Here is an 18959-nt window from a genome sequence, read left to right as displayed (position 1 = left end):
CACTCTGTGTTCACACTGTTCAATTTCATGCACGGCTGATCAATGCTACAGACGTGGTGGTGGGGGGGGTTTGGGGGGGTGCAGGGGGGGTGCAGGGTGTTGGGTTTGTCAGATCTGAGCGCAGTGTGAGCCAGAGAGTTCATCATTGTAGGAAAGTGGCCGACAGGGAAGTGAAGCAGCATCATTAGCTTTACATCAGGAGGTTGTGTGTTGTGCTGCATGAATCAACATTTCCCACAGTTAATAAGCATAAAGACCTGGTGGGGCTGCTGCATCCCACATCTGACAAATACAGCCATCATGTCCCACTGGCGGCAGTGGCTCAGTCTAGAGTGGACTTGGCCGGAAGCTGGAGGGTCGCCAGTTCGAATCTCACGAAGACCAAGAACTATGGAAGATGGCTGGTAGCTGGAGGGATGCCAGCACATCTCCTGGGCCACTGCCGAGGTGAGCCCTTGAGCAAGGCACCTAACCCCCAAATTGCTCCTGGGCGCTTGCATGGGGCAGCCCTCCTCACTCTGCATCTCTCCACCATCATCTACTTGTATACGGACTGTGTGGGGTGTGGGTGTCTGCATGTTGTGTGTACCCGTGTATAAGTGATGCATGTAAAATAACAACTGAGTGAGGAAATATAATTTCCCCTCGGGGATCAAAATTTTTTTTTTTTTGGAGAAGAGTAGTAAACACATTCCTACAATATCTACGTGCAAACTGACAGACAAATCCACTGATTAAACGGCCATTTATCGATCAGAACCACCAAAAGTTCCTCATTGCCAACCATTGCAACCTATAAATGACACAGGTTCCTGAATGCATCACATATTGCAGACATATTGGACCTTATACTGCTCTGCACCTTGTGATGCGTAAATCTGCCGGTGGACAGTACACACACAGCACACCTGTGTGTGTGTGTGTGTGTGTGTGTGTGTGTGTGTGTGTGTGAGCTCCGTGTCCCTTGGTGACCTCATTTTCTTTTGTGGCTTGGCACGGCCCTGCCCCTTCCAGACAAAATCCATAATTTCTATTTGATGGTGCAGTCAGGCCGGGCTTTCTGGAGGACACAATCCGATATTGATGTGTCTCATTTTGGTCTACTGAGGATGCCAATTACCCTCTGGAAATTCTTTGAGGGTACCAGAGCAACACTCACTTTATTTTTCTTTTGTTGTTTCTTCTTTATCTTTTTCTTCCCCATTCTCCCCTCTGCGCTCTGTCCTCCTTTGTCTCCGTCTGAATGCGCTGATGGACAATCTGCCCTGCTGAGGGATGATCTAATCCCGGCTTTATTGCGGAAATGAAAATATGTGACCTTCAGTAAGATTATTAGCGGGGTCACTGGAGGTCACGTCTCCGTCCAAACTTAAGCCCAAGTTGTTTGCTGCTTGCTGGTGTACAGTAGCGAGCGATTTAAGCCTCTAAGTATTTTACACACTTAATGATATTTACATTTTTTATACCCAGCGGTCCTGTGGTCAGCATGAGAGGCACAAATCCTCCATTTTCAGGAATCGCTCACAGTTCAAATGTCAAAAATCATCAACCAGTAAATGTCCAAACAGCTTCACACATCTGGACACACACCTGAGTTTTTTCTAACTATCTATTTCATCATTTTGTCCTATTCACCTATTATTCATTTATTTAGTCTCCATGGCGATACTTCTTATCCATGCTGTTATCATTTATGGTCTTACTGCCTTTTCCTTGATGAGTTGCTGATGTCACTCACATGGTGTTACATCGCCTCAGCTGTTAAAGTTGAAGTGTTTATTGGAGTTCATTCTGAAAGTCAGATTGGGCGATCAAAGTGTTTCAACAACACAGATGTGATTCAACCATGTAATCACACACAGCTCATAAAGTTCATTTAAGCCTCTGGTGTTTCTGTAGTAAACCCACATTAATGATGTAATGCTGCCACTTGCTGGACATTTCCAAGACTGCAGTGGCCACACTTTGAATTATGGGTAATGATGCGACTCTTTGGCAGCTGAATACTAATAATCAGTGCTAGTTTGGATTTAGTGAGGAACGTTAACCAAATTAACCATAAACTGAACTTTCTCACTCCATTCTACCATCAGCCAATCAGTGAAGGTTCGTCAGCCCACAGTGAGACGCCTCACACTGCAGGGAGAAGTCCTCACACTCCTGTTTCCATTCTGCTGCCACACAGTTTGGGATCATAGACGAGCTCGTATCGATCAAGTGAGCAGAGAGCTTTGCTTCGTTGTTCGTCTCTCTCTCTTCCCTCGGCCGTGATCTCAGACAAATCCTGGATTATTGACTGAATACTTGTTAGTCTCAGAATCTGTTGTACCATCACTTGTAGCTAAAACCCAACAACGTGCAAACTCAGTGACTTAAGGCTCAGTTACACTCCGACCAGACAAGTTACTGAAAGACCACAGTGAGGAGAGGTCTCCATAGTGATGAGAGGTCTCCATAGTGATGAGAGGTCTCCATAGTGATGAGAGGTCTCCCCAGTGAGGAGAGGTCTCCGCAGTGAGGAGAGGTCTCCGCAGTGAGGAGAGGTCTCCATAGTGATGAGAGGTCTCCATAGTGATGAGAGGTCTCCATAGTGAGGAGAGGTCTCCGCAGTGAGGAGAGGTCTCCGCAGTGAGGAGAGGTCTCCATAGTGAGAGGTCTCCATAGTAATGAGTGGTCTCCATAGTGAGAGGTCTCCATAGTAATGAGAGGTCTCTTTTCCTATATCGCTTGTGATAAACAGCTTGTGATTGTTTTTGGTTGTAGGCGGACACAGAGAGCATCACACAGCTTTAGTTCAGTCAGTCATTCAGTTCAGATTGTAGTGGCTCAAACCTTTAATCACGACTAACACACACACACACACCAGACAAGATCAAGTGTTTCACTATATAAATACATGCTTACATGAGAGTGTGTGTGTCTGTGTGTGTGTGTGTGTGTGTGTGTGTGTGTGTCTTGCATAGTTACATTTGGCTCTTACTCAATGTATTCTTACAAACTATTTACATTAAAATAAACATTTTAATATTTGCTCTGAAAAAAAATGTAAATATCTAAAACACCCTTTGACTGCATTTAATAGAAATATAAATGTTTTCTGACAAACCCCAAACTTTGCTGTGACAAACTGTGGAGCGATAGAATCATTTCCAGAAGCTAAATAAGTTAAGCAGCTATAGAACACGTCGCCTGCACCAACATTAAGGATGTGGAGTTTACATCTGTTCTACTCAAGCACATGTGACACATCTGGTTCAATCACACACAGCTGGTTCATCCTCTGAGCACGGATCAGGAGCGGCTCCTCCTGCTAGTTGGATTTCTTGAGCCCAGGCAGCGAGAGCTCATACCTAAGAGACAAAGAGACCATGTATTCAGACGTCAACAAAGGAAGACAATAAGTTCATCCAATCATATGACTCAAACTGTCTAAGAGGGTTTCTATCTACTTCATGACAAATTAGGTGGAAACTATGATTCTGGTGTCAAACTTGCTGTTCAAGCCACAACAAAAGCAACAAGAAGTAGAAACTCTGACAAAAAAGTAACTGCTGTTGTCATAGCGCCACCATAAGGTCGATTTGAAGTTCATTTAGCCTTAACCACAATAGAAATAAAGATGTAAAGGCAGTGCTTGTTCAGTCAAAGTGGCTTCCACGCCCTCAGACTACCCTCAGTCACATATTAGGGGAAAGATTTGGATCGTACCATTCTGTGCTCCCTCTGGTTAGATCTATCTGTGAAAGATCTACCTGGACCTGGAGACAGAAGCAGAAGTTCAGCCACAATCAAACATGCAATGTGTCGATAACCAGCATCCAGACTTCACGTGCAAAAGGTAGAATGAAGCTGCGATTCAACGGTCAACATTAACATCAAGTGTTTGTATAATGAAGTCTCCTGTCCCCTGAATGTTGACACTCAGGCCCTACCATGCCGATGTCCTTCCTCTCCCGTGTGTGGAACATGCGGTTGTTCTTCACGGCCACGTCTAACTTCCTGCCGGCGACCTCTACAAGCGGCACGTCGAACTCAAACCTGGGATGGAAGAGACACGGGGATGAAAATGTGGAATGGAAACGTTTCCCTGTGTGATTATGTGAGGGCGCACACATCCGGCCGGCGTACTTGTCATTGAAGATGGGATTGAGGGACCTCTTCTTCACGTGCGTCCTCTTGCGGTGTAACCAGGATTGGTCGGGGAGCAGATAGACGCGGACGTACGAGTCGGTGCCGTTCTCGCTGCAGGGGAATAAGTTCCTGTGTGGAAGAGAGACGAGAGCACAGAGACGTTCAGGTCTCAGCGTTCTAACTGTGTCAACTCACACTATTAGACCTGATCTTTGATCCACAGTCGACGCTGGAACGTACCTGCAGGAGTTCACCAGGACGATGAGTTTGTGCCTCAGGGTGGCATAGCGCACAGTCAGCTGGATCTCTCCAAAGGATCCCTGATGGTTAGCGACGGCCCTAAATGAGAGACAGAGCCATAATTGGAGGTCCTCTCAGCCTTGGAGGTGGTATGCGCCGTCTTTCAAGTTTAAATATCAAATCTTCCTGAACGTATGGGACCTGGGGTCAGATCAGAGTGACTCACTGAGGGTACGGCGCTCCCTCCGAGAGGTCAAAGCGTGACGAGGCGATGGAGTTCTCCGACAGCAGGCTGTGGGAGTCGTACCGTCGCATCTTGGATTTGGAGGCGCTCCGCGGCCGCGAGCTCTCCGTGGCCAGCATGGAGGCGCTGCTGTAGTGGCTCCTGTTATCCTCGCGAGAGCCACTGACGGCCTGCGGCAGATACGAGGGCGGGGCGACGGAGGAGGGGGAGGAGGGAGCGAGGGAGCGAGCTGGTAGCTGCTGCTGTCTGGGTTGTGGAGGAGGGTTGAGGGGTTTGATTTTGGGTTCCTGCTTCTCCGCAGACAGAATCTACAGCAGCGTGGAGGAGCAGAACTTATCAATCAGATCATGCGAGATTAGACCTGAGGTGGTGCCGCCCCCTTGTGGTACATGTTGGTATCTTGTGCTCTTACCCTGAGCGTGGCCTTCATCTTGATTTGGCTGTTGGCTCCTGAGTGCTCGAGTTGAAAGCGTTGGTCCAGCACCATGTCAGAGATGACGAGCAGGCGACTCAGGGCCAAGTTGAAGACGCCAAGCAGGTTCTTGCTCTCCTGCTCCTTCACCTGCACCAGGGGGAAACACTGTCAATACGTCCAGCGTTTGCATTTTGTTTGGAGAAGAATTTTTAAATCTCCACCTGAACGTTGAGCTGCTGGTCTTTGATGTCATGCACGAAGAAGGTGAAGCCCTCCTCCCACACGGGGTCCTTAGAGGCAAAAATCACCTGGAGAGACAGAAGACATAGATATGGATCAATCAGTCTGATAATTGATCTACATGTTGGACAATAATCTGATTTAGTAGCAGGAAAGGTCTTCACCTTGCTTTTCTGGACGTCATGATCAACTGAAAATTCCACATATGTGTTTGGATTTGCAGTTCTTCTTGTGAGCTGAGAAGGAAGCAAACTTTTTACTTTGTATTTACACACAGGGACCAGCAGGGGGCGCTGACTGGTGAGGGCATTCTGTGTAGACGCACAATACAAACACATCAAACTGTGATATGAAGGAATTTCGACTAAAACAGTCTAGCCTTTAATCCTGTGTGTGTGTGTGTGTGTGTGTGTGTGTGTGTGTGTGTGTGTGTGTGTGTGTGTGTGTGTGTGTGTGTGTGTGTGTGTGTGTGTGTACAGCAGGGAATGTAACGAGGTGAACACGAGCCTGAACACACACATACACCCAAGCAAGGTGACAAACACTTACCAAACAGGAAATACCAGCCGTGCAAAGGTTTAGAATAGACACAGCCCAGTGTGTGTGTGTGTGTGTGTGTGTGTGTGTGTGTGTGTGTGTGTGTGTGTGTGTGTGTGTGTGTGTGTGTGTGTGTGTGTGTGGTGACTCGACACAGAGGCCTAAACACAGCGTATTTAGACACAGCGTAGACGTCTTTTGTCTACTCCCTGGCTTTATTATCCTAATCCTCTTATCGTATCTTATCCATTATTGTGAGTCATTTTAGTTTGATTTCACTTTTTAACACACTCAGAATTACATTTTTAGTCCGATTTTATGTCCGTGTCGTGTTCTCGCTTTTGAATTATGGTTCAGCAGTTCAGTCGTCTCCATATTTAATAATAATCATGAACTCATCATCATTGTTACTTTAATATTTTTATTATTTCTATAATTCTGTTTGGTTTTCTGCCTTTTACTCTATCAACTGTAGAAGCACTCTGAGCTGCATTGGTGTTTGAAAAGTGGCATGTGGAGCAAACCGATGATTTCATTGATTTGATTGACTCACTTTGGAAAGTTTACTAATCTTTGCATTATTGTTGGAACAGTTAGACCAGAATGTAGCAGATATGGGGAACAACAGTGTGATGCTTAACATTGCAAAAAAAAATATCTAACCCGTAGAAAATGCGAAATTGAGTCTGATGGAGCGTCTGAGTGCCTTTAAAGCACTCGCTCTCTCTCCTCACACTGTGTGAGTGACAGTGAGAGACGTGTGAGCCAGTGAATGTTGCAAAAGCTTTAAACACATAAACCCTGCTATGTTACTCTACAAGACGAAGGAAAATAACAAAACGTGTCTGCTTTAATACATCTATGATGATTGTGTTCATTTGTAGGAATGATATCCACCCTGTCTGTCTGTCTGTCTGTGTCTGTCTTTGGGCCGCTGGTGTGGAAGGAAGAAGGGTTTGTTTGTTAGGTAATGAAGGGTTAAAACAGGACCTAACCTTTGCTTCTTTGGCCGGCTTCCCAGGTTTCCTATTGTGGCTGAAGTCAGAGTTGTCTTTCTGGAGACAAACACAAGAACGGCAAACAGATGTCACAGCGTCTGTCCCAACAAAAGCGCCTGTTCCTACAGAGAGTCGGTCATCTTTGTCCGTAACAACCCTGAAAATGTGAATTCTGAATACTGCAACAGACGTACGACCAAAACAAACTTCATTAAGTATTTGCAGCCCAAAGGAACCATAGTAACACCATGCCAACACCATGAAGTGTGGATCCTTTTATCCACTTACCGGCAGGTTGGAGGCGTTGTCCAGATACACTGCGAGCATGGCACAAGCCGAGCCGTCGTTTGACTGCAAGAGACGGCAAACTTGTTACTACACCACAGACGGGCTGCAGGGGTGAGAGCTGAAGGCTGGAGGAGGTTCAGTGATACCTTACTCAGCAGGCTTGGGTCGGTCTGCAGGGAATACCACTGGAGCTTCAGATGAACCTCTCCGCTCTGGACCCCCTCAAGAGCAAACCACTGCAACAACAACCCATCAACATGAGTGTGTACAGAAGATAAATTAGACACACCATCACCTGTAAGTACAATCTCACCTGATCCATTTCTTTCTCCTTCTTCACCACTCCGAAATCCAGATTATACCTACAGTAAAGTAGGTAAAGTAGTTTGATTCAGTGTACCGAGGTGTACGAAGGGTTAATAGGGTTAATATGATTGCTGATGGGCACGTTGGCAGGTTGGCAGGTATTATAGACTGAAGCAGATAGGATACCGATAGGACTGAAGCAACATGAGATATCTACTCTTAAACATTTGTGCTGCGGTTGCTTGCTGTTCTTACTTTCCGAGGGCGTCGTCTTTGTCTGTGTCTTCATCAAACAGCTCCATCTCCAGCTCCTGACCCGGAGCCTCATGGACCACAAACTGCACAGACAAAGAACCATTGAGCCATCTGGATCTCTTTCTACCACTTTGAGTCAAATGTCACAAACGTAAGGATCCATCAGACTCTACCTCGTACACTTCATTCCAGCGTGGGTGCAGGTTCTCTTTGACCGTCTTGCTTTTGAAGTGGCGGTTGCCCACTCTGAGCACAGCATAGGGGTCCGACTTGCCCTTGACCATGCCCATCATGTACGTGTCCTTGGCCATCAGGTCTCTGGCCTCCACCAAGTTGACCCTCACCACGCCCTGAGGAGCCGGGCACAACGTGAACAACGTGACCTCACATCGGTCACACACTCATTGTGAGACATTATATCAGCAATAAGAACCTCCTCTTCTCTGCCATTCCAAAAACTTTCCCATGTCTTTTACAGAACTTCTCTCAACACTGTGATTGCACAAGATGTCTCCCAGCGACGACATCGCTGGCTGATTTCCTAACATGATACCGGAGTGGATTATACTTCAACTCTTTTCCCTTCTCAGGTTCGAGCATGACTTGTCAAGTTTGCAATCATTAGTGAATCATGACTTCTCAAAGCTTTCTGGATATTCCACCATATCCCAAACCTTTCCCAGGCCTGGAAAACACCATTTCAAATTCCAGGACGTTTTCAGGACATTCAAGTCTTCAAAAACCCTGTAGAACTTATGATTGTTGATCAGGTAATAACACAACAATGACTGTACGGGCCACTTGTTTCATTTCACACCTCTCTTTATCTCCTTCACATTATATCCTATTACTAAATTCACAGTAAACAACACAAACATAATGTATTTCTGAGGCTTGCACCTTGTTCGGGTTTATCAGATTCTTAGTAATGTTACATACGCGAGGCAGCGGGAACCTCATCTGGTCCACCTTGACCTGGTCTATGAGGGGAATGCACATGCGGTTGGGCAGCACCATGAGAGAGGAGATGATGTCCATGATGGTGTCCTCAGACAGCTGACTGGCAGAGGACAGAGGGAGTAAGACTTGTTACAGACTGACCTTGTTCCTCTTCAGTCATCCACAGAAACACACACATTTTGACACGTCTAAGCTTCTCTGGGGGAGTAACTCACCTGAAGGCAGGCGTGTCTAAGAGGTTGGTCATGCCCGTCCAATTGATTTGCAGAGTCTTGGGGGAAATAAATCAAAATGTAAAATTTGTACGCTTGCATATTATAACAGATCAAAATGTAGTTGTTAAAATGTCCAAAGGTTCTCACAGGGCGGCGGATGAAAAAGAAGGTGACTCCTCCCACTAATGGGGCTTGACCAATGAGAGGCTCCAGAATGACCCTCAGCATCCCGTGGAGCTGGAATGATTCAGGGCAGTGAAGACTGTAAGTGCATCTACACACAGCGCTTACACAGCACTTATTGAGTGGGACTGTCACAATTGATTATTCTTTGATTATTAATCGACATTTTTTTGAGCTTCTGCCCCTATTTCATTTGCCAATTACCACTTATTTTATTTGACATTGAAAACAATAACTGGGTCATATTGACAAATAAACGATTACATGCATTTGGATTGATTATATTTTAACGCATAGTCTATTGCAATCAATTAATCATGACAGCCCTAAATATTCTATTCTATTCTATAAAGAAGATATAAGAAATTAAGAAATGTTAGAAAACATTTTCAGGTGTAATGTAGAGAAAACACAAAGAAGAGATTCTCACTTGAAGTCCTTTGACCCCAGCCGTGATTGGCGGCTTCACCTCCGTGTCAATGTCCACGTCACCTTCATAACTGTGAAGTGAACAGTGCACGTGAGTCGTTCATGTGGATTCCCATCATGTGGAACAGCATCTACCAGGGCCAGGGATCATTCTGTCTTACCAACCTTATTTTCATGTCTAGAACCACCTCTCTCCGATCCACTTCATGAGTGTACGCCTTCATCCCAGTGATCCTGAGAGGCTGGGATTACAAACACATCTTGAATATGAAGTATGTGACGACGTACATGAAATTCATGCAGGACACATTCTTGAGGCAGGGGTCAGGACATGTCAGGACAAAATGAAATAAAAAGGACAAATGCCCACTCACTATGTGTCCAAAGTGGACCTTGGTGAACGTGAAGGTTTTGAGTGCTGGGTTGGACTGCCTGACGGCCGTCTGGATGTTGTCTTTGAGGAGTTTCTCCATGTACATCCCAAAGAACGGCCAGGCCTGCTCCAACACCTGGACCAGACAAAACCAAACTACAGATCTCACAACTGAAACACGACATTGACGCTCTGGGCTGCATACACAGGCAGTGTGACACAAGTCTCAGATTTGGTCTTTGAGATCTTGTAAATTGAATAAAGGGAGACAGTCTGCCAAAATCAGGAAGAGATACGATAACTTAGGTTTTGATACGGTACCTTGTTAACCCAGTCAACTTTCTCTTCCTCAGGAAAGTGAACCTATGAGAAGGAAGGGAAGATGAAATTACGTTAGACGTTTGCTAGAAATCAAAGGTCCCCCTTTACTGGTAATCCAAGTGACACTCAGCATGCATGATGGTGGGGATGATTATATTGTTGATGTAATGAAGAACATTATTCTTTTGTTTTGTTCCTTCATTCTTATTAGTAAGTGCCCATCATGCAGATTTTAACGGCTTATGACTCAAATTAATTACTTTAAAATCAATCAGAAATCTCAAATGCTGCAACTGCTGCAGCCAACAGCTGAAGTGGAATTGTTCCTCTACCAGGATCTGACTGCATGCTGCTGTGGCACAGATGGTTGAGTTCTTAAAGACGCAATTTGTGATTTGTTTCTTACCAAAGCTTCTTTGTCGTGTCAAAGCTGTGGGTGTAATAGAGTTCTGCTATCACGCACTAATACACAACATGTACCCACACTTTAGGATATCAAAGTACCTTCAACACATTCTGTTTAAAAGTGACTCAAAGAAACCTGCAAAACATTTAGAGAAAGTTTTGTACAACTTAGAACTTTTTTCATTTGTGTGTAGCATGACCCCTGTATCTCCCTTTTATATAGAATGTGTGATACAGCACACACACACACACACACACACACACACACACACACACACACACTACATTCCTCTGACATTAGAATCCCGTCCATGTTCGCTCCCTTTGCTGTGATCATGAGTCACTGCGCATGTGGGTGTGGTGTAAACAAATATGGAGGAAAAGTAGTCTGAGCGCTCAGCCCAGGTCTGGCATGCAAACAATGTCTGGTGGAGTCCAGGCCACGGTGAGCGGAGCAGGGCAGAACCTGACATGTTTGGAGGGGTCGTTCCTCTGTCTCAGTGCAGCTGTGACACAAAGGCCTGGACCTTTGCAGAGTGAGAGGAGGCACATTAAGCAACACAGGTGACGGCCTGGAGCCCCTGGTGTCGATACATATATGTAAGATAAGATTTAATTCATCTAGATTCATCTTCTTATTCAGCCATTTACAAACTCATAAGTATTCACACTAAAGCTTGTTTCCCTCCAATAAACAACAACACTAAATGTATCCTGTGAGGAGAATGTGAGAGAATGTGATGCCTACAGCAGGTTCGACTCCTGCGTTTAGACTTTTGGTAACTATGTAAACATTTAGATTACAGGAAACACCTCTGGTCTGGGGGAAAAAAGGCCCCATAGTTACATTAACCAAGCGCACCAAAAACACTAACTCCGCCCCTGAGCAGGAAATGAGCTCCACCTTCACATCATCTGCTTGCCGGAGTGCTCTTGAGCAAGGCATCGTGCACTAAGGCTTCCTTGTGAGCAGCTGGTATTGTGCTCCAGCATCATACGTACCCATGTGGCCATTTGTAAGCCAGAGCTCAACTCCTTGTGGATCATTTTGGTCTCGTTGTCCACTAATTCGAGGGCGGTTCCGATCCGGGAGTCTTTCCACTGCCGGTTCTTCTTCCACCATGTGATGATCATCATGCACAGCAGCACCCAGCTGATGCTCAGGCCCAGGTACCCCGTCAGGTACACGGGATAGAAGAACACCACAGCTTTCCCAAAATAGATCACGAACTCCATGAGGATCCGGTTGACCACGGCGGGGCTTAGCTTCTCCGTGCTGCCGTAGATGGAGGAGCTCCCGCCGAGGTTCCCCGCCTGGACCGGGCCGCTTGGAGGCATCTTGTCCGGGGCGGCGGATCGCGCTGGGCTGCGACGGTCGTGGACGCTTGTGATCGATCCGCGGTTGTTCGCGTCGCGTCGTAGTCCGAGTTCCTTGGTGTCAATCTGAAACTTCCGTGTTTGAAATTTGCAGCAGCCAAGGTGGACACTCCCAAAATACACACCTGCGCCCCGGTACGGGAGGGGCGGGCGGTGCACTTCAGGCGCTCTACACGCTTAAACACACCAGAGAGTAGTGATGGGAAGTTCGGCTCTTTTCCGAGAGCCGGCTCTTTTGACTCGGCTCCCAAAGAAGAGCCGGCTCTTTCGACTCCCGATCGGCTCTTTATTTAGGATCTTTTGTAGCCTATAGTTTACCTTAACTTTGCAAAAAGATCAATGTTTATGTGTTGAAAAGCCTTTTGCTTTCAGTGTTTTTATGAGAGACCTTATAATTGCCTAATTCTGTGCATTTATTTAATTATTTAACAATAAACTTCAAACAAATCCACAGAACAGAACCAAACTCAAGCTAACATTAATAATGTCCTCAATTAAACTTTTGTATTGGACAAATGAACGAAAGATTTCTAACAAATCCACAGAACAGAACCAAAACCAGAACCAAACTCCAGCAAACAGCATTAGTCCTCAGGGCAGGTTGGCATTCAGGAAGGTCAGATGCCTCAGCTTGGATGGGCTGATACGATTTCGCCTCTCCGTGAGTATCTGCCCTGTTTTGGGCAGATATTGGGCAGATCTTTTGATGTTGCCCTGTCACTTGGCTCAAGCATGCAGGTACGCTCAGCCTGGCCCGCCCATTCAGCGCGCTCCCCTCGACACACACACACACACTTTGCGGAGCATCACACCTTGCTCCCCCTTCCTCCTCATCTTTTGATGTTGCCCTGTCACTTGCAGGTACGCTCAGCCTGGCCCGCACACACACGCACACGCACACACACACCCACACACACACACACACACACACACGCACACACTTCACACTTCACACTTCTACTGGCCCTGTAGTTACTTGGTATCGGATCGATACCAAATACCCGGTAGCGCCCATCTCTAGAGTCAAGTGGTGTGTCTGCCCCGCCCCCCTCTCTGTTTACACATCCTTAAGTTATTATCATTATTATTATTATTATTATTTTTATCAATTCTCACGTGAATGCCGCATGCTGGTCACCATGCTGGCCAATAATAACAAAGCTCTTTCGTAACCAGAGCACTGAAAGTGAAACCTAAGCAGTGAATGGAAAAAAACTGGGAGCCGGCTCTCACTCGATTGCGAGCCGGCTCTTCTGATTCACTACAAAGAGCCGGCTCCCAGAGCCGATGCTTGTGCACATGACCCATCACTACCTAGCTCTTCGTCCCGTCTAAAGTCTTTAGAAGTTTTTATTTTGCAAGTTTGGCACGTCCATGTTAAGTCTCTTGAGTAGTTCAGGCTAAAACCTGCATCACAGGAAGGCCAGGTTGTCTTGCATACCTCCGCCAATGCCAAGCAGCCCTCCAAATTTGACACCAGCCCTTAATGAATTAGAATATCATCAACTCAAATCTGCCGGCCAAGTTCCATTGAAATCCATAGGTTTTACACACACACACACACACACACACAACATGACCAGCACGTCAGATTGGAGGAAACTGTTGTGGTTACACACAATAGAAGACACACAAATCAGACCACACAAGTACAATAACACTAAACAAAATGACACAGTGTGCAAAGATATGTATTTGGTAGGATTACGTTTTGAAACAGTATAACCGTTCTTGGAATAGGACCATCACCTTACGATTTCTTGTGACCTGAAGTTCTTGTATCTACCTTTGTTGAACACACTTATTGTAAGTCGCTTTGGATAAAAGCGTCTGCTAAATGACCGTAATGTAATCACCTAAGTGCTCAGAAAGGAAGTGATTATTGTGTAAATGATCTAAAGAGGCAATATGAACAATCATCAAACACGGTTCAAAACTGAGCAACGATTTAAGGAATCAGCAGAACGTTTGAAAATGTTAAAAGCCATTGTAAGGCAAGTTTGCAAGTGAATCATGTTATTTCTGAACTTCTCTGAACTCTGTGTGTTTTATCACTTGAATGTTATGAGATATTCAGGGCAAGCGTGGGAGTCATGGAAGATAACAAACATGTTTGGCCAAGCTGCGTTGTCCACCACGCTGTCGTACTGCTCGGTGGCGTTGGAACTCTTGTCCGGCGGCACAATTATGCCACTTCTTCCTACTGTGAAATCCCCCGTCAGCACGCGACACACGTACATGGACTTCTGTCCAAGGGCATCCGGCTTGGAAAACCTGTCGTCGGCAGAGTAACTAGCCTTAACAGCAAAGTAAGTGCCACTGCCGTATTTGGCTGAAAATGGGGAGAAGACCACGTTAGTTTAGCTATTTTGTAACTACGTTTACAGGCACACAATACTCCCAAGGTCCTGTTCCAAGTCTTATCATGTGTTAATAATAATAACCAATAACAGGAGGTAACAATGATATATTCCCGTATATTTTTACTTTGGCTTGTAACCCTGTCATCATATATTCCCTCATAGCAGTGAAGCTGAATGATGAATGAGTCCCTGAACCTCTCACCGTTCTTTCCTGCGTAGCTCCTGTTGAAGCCACGTTTATTGATGACATCTATAATGGTGCTGCAGGTGCCATGGAAGAGACGTCTCTCATTGTTCTGATGACCGTTTCTCTTCTCCATGTCCTTCTTTTTGATTTGAAGGCTCCTCCACAACAACTCGTTCTGAATTCTCTCCATCTAAGAGAGTGAAAATGTACATTTGTATACATTCTGTTGGGGCCACGTGTGTTTAACTGCTCTTCATGCAGGAAACCTCAACTTGTTATTTGTAGTATTAACTGGACCTTTCCCATTCATAAAAGTATGAAGTAAATATAATGTGATGGCTTCATAATGATGAATTTACGTCTACCTTCAGAACTGATTTGTTGCACGTGGCCTGAAACAGCGTCAGGACTTCCTTGTACTCTGGTGTTCCAGGCTGGATGGGGACGACAAGACAGGTGGAATTGCCTGGCATGGGATCCCAGTGATCAGGCAGTGGAGCTAGAAGCAAAATCCAGATTGAAGGGTGATCAGATTGAAAAAATATAGGGTAAATAGTTTTTAATGTACTTTGATTTGGTTTGCATTTGAAGGTGGACAGTAAGATACCTTGGCGTTTGTCAATCCGTTTGATCTGAAGGGTATTTCCCTGGGTGTCTGTGGCCGGCCCGTCTGGCATGGTGACCATGTAGTCCTGACCCAGGACTCTGACTTTCACTCTCTGATTCCTTTCCATTCCTTCCTCCAGCTTGAGGTTGGTGATTGAATCAAAACTCTGGAAGTTCTTCCCCTGCTGCTGGTACTGCCAGTCCACCAAGGTGGCGGTCATCTCTGCCCGAGCCTTCAGCTCATTTTCATCTTTCAACTTCCGCAGCATCTTATGCATCTCATTGGAAGCTTTCTGCACATCCTTGCTGAGTCCCTCAATCGTGACTACGACTTGGGAATCATTGTTTTCGATTTTAATGCTCACTCCCATGGTCTTCTGTATGTCAACGATGTGCTGGTGGTCCGTCTTGGAGAAGCTCAGGACGGCGTTGTCCAGAATGCAGTTGCTGTTATGTACCTGGGCGGTTAAGTCGTTGATCTGCTTTTTGGCTGAGTCGACTTTAGCTTGTGAATCCCCACAGATGTGAAAGCAGACAGGGTCCACTTTCTGGCCCTCAATGACAAAATCTCCTTTTGACAACTTGTCAGTACTTCCCCCTACAACATATGCTGAGAGAAGAAAGATGTCAGTAAGTGCAGTGTTTACAAATGAATGAACGTGTGTGCGTGCGTGCGTGTGTGTGTGATGTCGTTTGCCCTGAGCACCACCTTAAATCTGGGTATTAGGAATTACCATCCTTGTATTTAGAACCAGGTGAGCATTTTATATTCAACACTATAATATAAAATATAGGCATGTCCCTTACTTACATTTGAGTTTGGAACCAAAATTTGCCAAACTTTGCCAGAGGCCAGCTTTATCCTTCGGGTCAGCAGTTTGTTTTTGCTGCATGCTGCTGTAGAATTCCTTCAGCATGGGCTGCTGAAATATAACTATCCGGATCGTCTTCAGGCTGCTGGACGTGTTTTGGTTCAACACATCAACCACAGCATCCAACATGGCATCCGCCACCTGCCTGGCCTGTACATTACCTTGACCTAAAATGGCAGCACGGCAGTCGATCATTTGAACGGCGGTAAAAGCAAATTTTTAGCAGAACGAGAATAACAACAGGTCTGTAAAAATCACGGTGAATAGCTTTTGAACATTTCATGACTTTCTTAGACTTCATTTGATGTTAATGTTGATGTATGATGATTGGAATCCTACTTTAAACAGTAAATCTGTTAATAAACCCAAACCAACACAGTTTTATTCTTGAGCCATAAGGGAGCAGCCACAGATCTCACCTGTGCCGATGGCAGGAAAGGAGACAGATGTGTGAGAGTGCTTCACACACATTTGGAGAGCGTCTCTCACAGCTGCGTGTATGTTTTGCGGTTTGGTCTGTCCGACCAGGTGGAGGATCTTCTTACACTGTAGGTTGCCTGCCCGAGTCATTATCATGACTTGTTTAGCCTGAGCAACTAAAGGTCAGTTTCTATTCTGATTTGGAAGCCTAAGGTGTTAATGTAAAGTATTTTACCGAGGGTTTGGCATTCTGCTTCTACAGTCGGACCAGCTGCATCCAGAATAGCCTTCGATACGCCTAAAGGACAGACAGACAGAGTAAAACCAACAAACCAGCTTTATCTCTGCTACTGCTTAGCTACAGTAGCTTGAGGTCACATTCATGTACTGTGGACTTGGAGTTGGTTATCATCTACCTGACTTGAGAGAGAAACTTTCATTGGAGGAGTTGACAACGACATCAGTGGTCTCCTTTGTTATGTCCCCTGTGACCACCTGTATGTCCACACTTCCCATTTTGGTCTCGTGCCTTCCTGAGCTTGAGATGATTTTAGAAAAGGGACCTTGCAGGAAGAAAGACAAATAAAGTTTAGTTGAAGACGTTTCAATCCACAAATCCACTAATCAACGTTCACTCAGGTGAAACAAGTATTTAACAAATAAACAAATGACAATGCAGTATTTATATGTTTGCAGATTACAGGATTACTACAATGTAGCCTACCTGGGGTTTGTGAGGAGGTTGTAGGCACTGGAACCCCTGAGGCACCGGCTAACTGTTTCTTAAATCCGTCACCAAACGCCTGGAGAAAGGATTACACCCGCAAAAAAGACACAGAATTTAGATTTTTCTGCACGCTCTTCTCAACTAGCAACTCAATTGTCCTTGATCCACTAACATTTCCTACCTAGCACTCATACTAGGATACTATAAGTAGGATAACAGTAAGACTGTAACAATAACCACAATACATTTGAAGCCATGCTACGTACAGAATACTAAGCAAACAGAGACTAAAGAGAGGACGCATAAGAGACAGAGATAGATTTGTACTCTTTGTGTAGCTACTAGCCATAGCTGGTACATCTGTAGGAAGTACACCCTAACACAACAGTGTCAAGCTCTAAAGACAACTTTGATGACATAACAAGAACGCATCCAATAAACAAAGCCACAAAAGTGACGTTAAACTACATTTCAACAATGTTATCAAAACAAAGTTACGTCACATTTCAGAACAACATGAACCTTATGAACCAATCATCTATTTCATCTTTGGCTCTTTCTCCCTTAACTGGCTCGGCAGGAGGACTAGTCAGTTTACAACTAAACTACATTTACTGACCATCAAAACCTATCTCTAAATACAGACTTGAACTTCTTCTTCGGACCGAAGACTTTCAACCTTTGTCATTTTGCCTGTTCTTACTTTTTGCTTGGCTTTGCGTTTCCTTCCCATTCGTGTATATTGGTAGTACAAAGATTACAAAGGTACAAAGACCTCTCCTCTCTTCTTAAACTGCCTCAGTGAAGCAAGTTTACTGACTAAATCTAGTAGCTTGTCATTGCCCCTTCTTCTCCGTAGACATGTCACCTCAAAATACTGATGTCATCTAAATCCCAATGTCACCCAATAAACATGATGTCATCACAACAGTGATGTCATCGAAACTAACAGAGTAGCAACAGTGATGTCAACCTTGTCATTTTTAATTGTTTCTTTACCTGGATTGTCTGTAGGTCACTTGGGTACAGGACATTTGACATGACAGTGCACAAGGACATTTTGGAAATAGTTTTTATACAGAGAGAGGGGGGAAAGGAGGGAGAGAGAGAGAGAGAAGGAAAGAAGGTTGTATTATTATTATTATTGTTGTTGAACTTTTTTCGAAGACCCTGAGGTAAAATCGGCAACATGAGGCACAAGTAGATTGAACTTGAAACAGCAGGAAGCCATGGCTGCTGGAGGTTGTGAGAACATGACACAGTAGTGTGGACACAGAGTCCAGGATGGCATCAGTGATGTTGATGCAATGTTCTCATAGGTACAGTTTCTTACAGGATGATGTCAAACAGCAATGTAGTCAACTACAGATTGCATCATAGGCTGTGGTGAAGAAAAGAAGAGAAGAGAAAAACAAAAAACAATAACAAAGAAGAAATCCCACCCAAAGACCCCACCCAACCCCGTCCTGGCCCGACTGGGATGTAAAATAAAATAATAATAAAAAGAAACTATTCTGTGTTCAGGTTTTCAGTCATTGGTCTGGCATAGCCTGTAGATCTGTGAAGTAAGAGAGAAATGGCTGCCATCTCTGATTGAACATATCCGTGTGGCCCCTCACAGTGTACTTGATTTTCTCAAATTTAAGAAAATACATCATATCCCTCAGCCATTGTGAAATAGAGGGAGGGGTGAGGGATTTCCAATGCAGGAGCAGGCGGCGTCTAGCAAGCAGAGAGGTGAACATGACAATTTCCTTTTGTGCAGAGTTAAATTGGTGTGAGTCAGATGGGGTACCGAAGATGGCAACATGAGGGGAGGGTTGAACTTGCGTTACTAATATGGTGGACAATGTGTTGAAGTAACCAG

General features: G+C 45.0%; 2 protein-coding genes across 2 annotated transcripts; both read right to left on the bottom strand.

The window, feature by feature from the left end:
- Positions 1-2795: 2795 nt before the first annotated feature.
- esyt3 (extended synaptotagmin-like protein 3) lies at positions 2796-12001 on the bottom strand. The gene is made up of 23 exons (XM_076167831.1): positions 11543-12001; positions 10136-10177; positions 9816-9950; positions 9607-9683; positions 9443-9512; positions 8977-9066; positions 8830-8885; positions 8594-8714; positions 7828-8004; positions 7655-7737; positions 7407-7455; positions 7240-7329; positions 7094-7156; positions 6803-6862; positions 5435-5506; positions 5252-5338; positions 5028-5177; positions 4598-4923; positions 4372-4470; positions 4129-4260; positions 3933-4038; positions 3709-3758; positions 2796-3350 (listed from the first exon to the last, which is right to left on the bottom strand). Exons 1-23 carry the CDS (start codon positions 11876-11878, stop codon positions 3311-3313), a joined length of 2511 nt encoding a protein of 836 aa, XP_076023946.1. The 5' UTR covers positions 11879-12001; the 3' UTR covers positions 2796-3310.
- Positions 12002-13875: 1874 nt separating this feature from the next.
- Positions 13876-17167, bottom strand: LOC143014047 (protein mono-ADP-ribosyltransferase PARP14-like). The gene is made up of 9 exons (XM_076167825.1): positions 17090-17167; positions 16782-16928; positions 16601-16663; positions 16365-16541; positions 15885-16112; positions 15051-15683; positions 14833-14966; positions 14483-14657; positions 13876-14249 (listed from the first exon to the last, which is right to left on the bottom strand). Exons 2-9 carry the CDS (start codon positions 16879-16881, stop codon positions 13969-13971), a joined length of 1791 nt encoding a protein of 596 aa, XP_076023940.1. The 5' UTR covers positions 16882-16928; positions 17090-17167; the 3' UTR covers positions 13876-13968.
- Positions 17168-18959: the final 1792 nt, after the last annotated feature.

Source organism: Genypterus blacodes, unplaced genomic scaffold (genome assembly GCF_046128005.1).
Source record: "Genypterus blacodes isolate CSIRO-AG114 ecotype Tasmania unplaced genomic scaffold, CSIRO-AGI_Gbla_v1 ptg000176l_1, whole genome shotgun sequence".
Classification (NCBI taxonomy): Eukaryota; Metazoa; Chordata; class Actinopteri; order Ophidiiformes; family Ophidiidae; genus Genypterus; species Genypterus blacodes.
This window is presented reverse-complemented; position numbering and strand designations above follow the sequence as displayed.